Source organism: Pipistrellus kuhlii, unplaced genomic scaffold (genome assembly GCF_014108245.1).
Source record: "Pipistrellus kuhlii isolate mPipKuh1 unplaced genomic scaffold, mPipKuh1.p scaffold_m20_p_4, whole genome shotgun sequence".
Classification (NCBI taxonomy): Eukaryota; Metazoa; Chordata; class Mammalia; order Chiroptera; family Vespertilionidae; genus Pipistrellus; species Pipistrellus kuhlii.
The window spans coordinates 70,990,248-70,996,462 of NW_023425540.1; the positions used below are offsets into that span (position 1 = coordinate 70,990,248).

A 6,215-nucleotide genomic window follows, 5' to 3' on the forward strand; every position below is an offset into this window, starting at 1 on the left:
ATATCTCATCAAGATTTTTGCCTAGCCCTACCTGGTTTGGCTCAGTGGATAGAGCATCAACCTGCACACTCTAAGGTCCTGGTTTCGATTCCAGTCAAGGGCACATGCCCAGATTATAGGCTCAACCCCAGTAGGTGGTGCGTAGAAGGCAGATGATCAATGATTCTCTCATCATTGATGTTTCTATCTCATTGATGTTTCTAACTCTATCCCTCTCCCTTCTTCTGTGTAAAAAATCAATAAAATATATTTTTAGAAATTCTTGCTGGGATTTTCATAGGAATTGTATTAAAGCTGGAAATAAATTTGAAGAGAATTTATATCTTTACTGTTAAATCTTCCAATACACAGACATGACAACACGGCTCTCTATTTACTTAGATTTTTTATTTTTTTCATCAGCATTTGTAGATTTTTAGCATATAGATTTTGTAGATGTTTTGTTAGATGTATATGTAACTATTTCTCCCTTCTCTCCCCATCTATGCAGTAACTATAAATGGTATGATTGTGTTTTAAAATTTAGTTTCCAATTGTTTATTGCCAGTGTGTAGAAATACAATTGATTTATATATATATATATATATATATATATATATATATATTATTGATTTTTTACAGAGAGAAAGAGAGAGGGATAGAGAGTTAGAAACATCGATGAGAGAGAATCATCTATCAGCTGCCTCTTGCACACCCCCTACTGAGGATGTGCCAGCAACTAAGTACATGCCCTTGACCAGAATTGAACCTGGGACCTTTCAGTCCACAGGCCAATGTTCTATCCACTGAGCCAAACCGGTTTTGGCCAATTGATTTTTTATATATTAATCCTGTATACTGCAAATTTCTTAAACTCATTTATTAATTATAAGTTTTTTTTATAGACTCTTGGTTTTTTTTTTATGTATATAATCATGTCATCTGCAAATAGAGACAGTTTTATTTCTTCATTTCCAATCTATATCCTTTTCTTGCCTTATTGCATTGGCTGGAACTTCCAACAGTAAGAGTGGTGAGAGAAGACAGTCTTTTGAAAGAAAGTTGGCCTTGCCCAGCCTGTGTGGTTCAGTGGTTGAGTGTGGGCCTATGAACCAGGAGGTCATGGTTTGATTCCGAGTCCGGGCACATGCTGGTTGCTGGCTCAATCCTCAGTAGGGGTCATGCAAGAAGCAGCTGGTTAATGATTCTCTCATTATTGGTGTTTCTTCCCATCTCTCCCTCTCCCTCTCTGAAATCAATAAAATAAAAACAAAAAGAAAAGTGGCCAGTCTTTTACCATTAAGTATAATGGTAGTTGTAGGTTTTTTGTAGATGTTCTTTACCAGACTGAAGAAGTTTCTTCTATTCTTTGTTTGCCTAACATTTTTTAAATCATAAATGTAATGCTTAATTGTGTTAAATAGTTTTTCTGCATAAGTTGAAATGATCATGTGAATTTTTTTCTTTAGACTGCTAATGTTTTATATATATACAAAAAAAAAGAAACTTTATTTAAAAATACTTTACAGCCCTAGCCGGTTTGGCTCAATGGATAGAGCATTGACCTGTGGACTGAAAGGTCCCAGGTTCCATTCTGGTCAAGGTCACACGCCCAGGTTGCAGTCTTGATTCCCAGTAGCAAGTGTGCAGGAGGCAGCCTATCAATGATTTCTATCATCATTGATGTTTCTTTCTCTCTTTCCCTTCCTCTCTGAAGTCAATAAAAAATATGTTTAAAAAATATTTTACAGACATGGTGCTTGAAAAAGCTCTTAGTTAACGTGTATATAAATGAAAAAATTAATAAATAACATTAGTACAACAGACCTGAACATGAACACACTGGCAAAACAAATGGACTTAAAATGGAAATGGATCTTAAAGCCTTCTGTTTTCTATAGGAATATTTACCTGCTGTTTTTCTTGTTTTTTATAAGTGAGAAAGATTAAATACTGTGAATCTAAAGTTTCTTATAGTAATGACACACTTTTAAAATAGCCAACAAAAATCCCACCTACGCTTTCTGTTTAACTTCTGCACCGATGCACAAAGCAAGGCTCTTTGTCCCAGAGAAGCATCAGCTCTCCGGCCCCACCCAGGCCAAGAATGTTGTCACATTAGGAGAACCTTAGAGAGAACTGTTTCTAGCTCCACATTCTTTATTAGTTAAAGGCAGGGAAGAACTGAGAAAAGGGAGAGAAAAAAGTAAAGTGCTATTACATAAAAAACATTTTTTTTTCCATTCCCCTCTGAAACCTAGTGGTCACAATTCTGAAGACAGGCTCTTGGTCACGGTTCTTGCTGCCTTTTCCAGGGAAAACTCCATCCCCAGAGAGGGCACTCACTGCTCTAAGTATGAAAGCTTCCAACAAAAGGGAGGCATAATGTGGTAGATATGTGGATTGAGTTCCTTTATTGTCTATATATCATTGATTTTTGCTCTTTATTTTGTCCTCCCATTTTTAAAAAATATATTTTATTGCTTTTCTACAGAGAGGAAGAGAGAGGGATAGAGAGCTAGAAATATCGATGAGAGAGAATCATTGATCAGTTGCCTCTTGCACCCCCCCACCGGGCATGTGCTTGCAACCAAGGTACATGCCCTTGACTGGAATCGAACCTGGGACCCTGCAGTCCGCAAGCCAACGCTCTACCCACTGAGCCAGACCGGTTTCGGCTTCCTCCCATCTTTTGCTTTGGCTTTATTTGGCTCTTCTTTTTCTAGTTCCTTGAGGTGGAAGCTTAGATTATGCTTCCCTTCTTTTAAAAATACTGAGCAGTTTTTCAGAGTACTCCTTGGTTCCCCGAAGAGAGAGAGAGAGAGAACGAACTATGGGCTTTAACTAGTGCTGGAGTTCTTTCTAACCTGCAGTAAAATAAGGTTAGACTCCACCCTAGGCAGCTAGAGAGGTGCCTTGGGGCCATAAAAATTCCAGCTCACTTGTGTAGGCTTCCAGTTTACAAGGTTATAGTGGACTTCACAACCGCTTGGCAAGACAGGAATTACCCCATTTGAATGATGGGAAAACTCAACCAGAGTAGTTCGAGATCGCCCAATGCAGGTCTAACGCATTTCCAAAGGGAACTCTCCAGAAGCTGCACCAATCTGGGCAGAGAACTCCCCACTGGTCTTAGGGAGCCAGGAACACCCCGCCCCCCAGTGCTTCGCCTCGCCCTGCCCGCTAGGGGGCGCACGTTCCTTCTCCCAGGCCTCGGGAAGCCACCAAAGAACCGGTGGGTGATAGTAGAGGGGGGTGAGCAAGCGCACCCCGAGGGAATCGTGAAACCTGGGCCTCATAGCTTGGATCCCCAAGGGGTGGGCCCGGGGTCAGGCCGGCAACAGGCAAGGGAGAGGGGCAGATCCACGTGAACCGCAGGGAAGTCCAGGGACGCTGTGCTCGGTCGAGGACCACCCCCTCACCATTCAGCGCCCCCCTCCGTATTCGGGCAGCCGGGACCTGGGGCGAGAGGTCAGTTCTGTCAGCTCTGTCACGCCTCCTCGGACCAGAGGAGCCGCGATGGATGCAGGAGCCCAGCCTTGTCTTTGGGCTCCTCTGCGATCCCATTCTTCTGAGTTCCCTGCATTCGCTGCTGTCATCGCAAGGCCCCCACCCACATTCTTCATGCCCCTGGAATGGCCGCTTCCCCCGGCACCCCCACAGGACCCCTCTCTCCCCCCAGGACCCCTCCGAGCGCCGGGAACTAGGTCTGGCCTAGGGGAGCGGGCCGCCTCCTCCCCTGGCTGGGCCCCGCCCCGCCCCTGGGCCCGCCTCCCGCAGAGACACGTGGTGCAGCCCTCGCGGCCGGAAGCCTCGCGCGACTCGGGCGCCTCGCGCGGCTGCTCCCGCGGCGCCGGACTCGGGGCGGGAACCCGGAGGCCGGGAAGGGGATTCGTGGGTCTCGCAGGAGCCCGTGTCGCCCGCGATCTGCGTTCCTGCTGAGCGCCCCTTTCCTTCGCTTTTTCGGGTCTGGGGCCCTGGCCGCATCCTCCTTCAGGCCGGTTGGCACAGAGTAAGTGACCGAGCAGGGGAAAGGGCCGCGCATGCAGGAGGCCACCCTGGACCGGAGAGGGTGGGCACGACAGAGCCAGGGAGGCGGGTGGCGATGGAATGAATGAATGGAGCTGGCGGGGGGGGGGGGGGGGGGGGGAGATACGAGGAAGCTCGGGGGTAATGGGCGGGGACTGAGGCCGGAAGCGAAGAGGGGCACTGCGTGCGCCCCCTCCTGGTTACACCTTTTGGACAGGAAATGTAGTAGGAAAGTGAGCCAAGTCACTTGTCACCCCTTGCTGATCTTGTCTCTCTCTCTCCCCACCCCGCCCCCTCCAGCCAGGGTACGCCACATGGCAGAAAACCGAGAGCACCGAGGGGCCGTGGAGCCTGAGCTGGATCCAGTGGAGTACACCCTTCGGAAGCGACTGCCTCACCGCCTGCCCCGGAGGCCCAATGACATTTATGTCAACATGAAGACTGACTTCCAGGCCCAGCTGGTCCGCTGCCAGAAGCTGCTGGACGGCGGGGCGCGGGCTCAGAACGCATGCACTGAGGTCTACATCCATGGCTGGGGCCTGGCCATCCATCGTGCCATCAACATCGCCCTCCGGGTGCAGGCGGGCAGCTTCGGCTCCCTGCAGGTGGCCGCCAACACCTCCACAGCGGAGCTTGTTGACGATCTGGAACCAGAGACTGATGCCCGAGAGCCGCTGACCCGCATCAGAAACAACTCCGCCGTCCACATCCCAGCGTTCAGGGTCACACCGAGGTAATTAAAATGAGTCTGGCTCACTTTACCCAGCCACCCTCAGCTGGGCTCAGGTATGACTCTCCTTGTACTCAGTGCTGTCCTGGACCTCCTGCCAGTCAGGAAAAGCCTGTCTTCTCGTGGCCCAAAGGATTCTGAATTGAGAGCGTGGAAGAGTGTCTCTGGTTGGGCCCAAGCAATAGGCCTTCCTGAGTCTCTGTGGTCTGTGAGCAACCATCGTCCCAGACAATAAAAGGTATCGAGTTGTGTTATCGTCCATTCACCCCACTGCCACTGCCTTTCCCCTGTGTAAGGTCTGTGTGTGCTTGAAAAGAAGAGTAGGAAACCTGACAAGTATGTAAATATAGGAGGGAAACATGAGGCGCCTTCACAGAGAGCATACATTGTACTATGGACAGTGTAACAAACTTTAATACAATGCAGAATCCTGACAACCCAATGTTTGCTTTAAAATTTCTCATTCTCTCAGAGGCGGGTCGAATGGATAAGGCGTACACGTTTGCCTCTGAATGCAGCTGGGATAGTTGTATGCTCAGAAGCATCAGGCTCTGGTAGAAGTTCCCAGGCACAGAAAAGGGGGGCGGTTAAAAATGAAAGAAGCAAAAACTAGGGCCTCTGTGGTAGGGATTGGCACATGGCTTCATTCAGTTCTTGGTCCTGCAGAGCCAAACTTCTAAGCAACTATGGTCCAGAGCCCTTCAGACCTTTCTGGCTAGGCTGCTCTTGTGGGAAAAAAAGCCTCTCCCCTGAATTACTGGGCACAGATAAATACTTTATGTTTGGATAGTTTTAGAAAGATCAGATTTCTCATGTTTATCAAACCAGAGTCATCTAAAGCAATGTTTATCAAAGTGGTTGGTGATCTATTTGTGGGTCTTGTAATCAATGTATTGGATCGTAGATTTAAGAAGCAAGTAGAGCCGGCACCGGTTTGGCTCAGTGGTAGAGCGTCGGTCTGCGGACTGAAAGGTCCCAGGTTCGATTCTGGTCAAGGGCATGTATTGTACCTTGGTTGCGGGCACATCCCCGGTAGGGGGTGTGCAGGAGGCAGCTGGTCGATGATTCTCTCTCATCAATGTTTCTAACTCTCTATCCCTCTCTCTTCCTCTCTGTGAAAAATAAATAAAATATATTGAAAAAAAAAAGAAGAAGAAGAAGCAAGTAGTGTCCTAGCTGGTTTGGCTCAGTGGATAGTGTTGGCCTGCAGGATGGAGAGTCCTGGTTTGATTCTGGTCAAGCACACATGCCTAGGTTGTGGGCTCCATTCCCAGTGTGTGGCCTGCAGGAGGCAGCCGATCAATGATTCTCATCATTGATGTTTTTCCCTCTCCCTCTCTGAAATCAATATTTTTTAAAAACAAAAAACTTTAACCCTCACCCTAACCGGTTTGGCTCGGTGGATAGAGGTCAGCCTTCGGACTGAAAGGTCCCAGGTTCAATTCCAGTCAAGGGCATGTACCTTGGTTGCAGGCAT

At 47.8% G+C, this 6,215-nt stretch overlaps 1 protein-coding gene across 3 annotated transcripts; it reads left to right on the forward strand.

The window, feature by feature from the left end:
• The first annotated feature begins 3,789 nt into the window (after positions 1-3,789).
• POP7 (POP7 homolog, ribonuclease P/MRP subunit) lies at positions 3,790-4,997 on the forward strand. Of its 3 annotated transcripts, none has more exons than XM_045571138.1 (2): positions 3,790-3,989; positions 4,305-4,997. In XM_045571138.1, exon 2 carries the CDS (start codon positions 4,323-4,325, stop codon positions 4,743-4,745), a length of 423 nt encoding a protein of 140 aa, XP_045427094.1. In that variant the 5' UTR covers positions 3,790-3,989; positions 4,305-4,322; the 3' UTR covers positions 4,746-4,997. The 3 variants fall into 3 exon arrangements, with proteins under 3 accessions (XP_045427094.1, XP_045427093.1, XP_036267177.1); XM_045571137.1 differs by having other exon boundaries at positions 3,866-3,991; positions 4,309-4,997; XM_036411284.2 differs by having other exon boundaries at positions 3,872-3,991; positions 4,313-4,997.
• The last annotated feature ends 1,218 nt before the right edge of the window (positions 4,998-6,215 follow it).

Excerpts from the sequence above, each read along its gene's own strand:
- POP7 (XM_045571138.1), top strand. The coding sequence starts at position 4,323 with ATGGCAGAAAACCGAGAGCACCGAGGGGCCGTGGAGCCTGAGCTGGAT.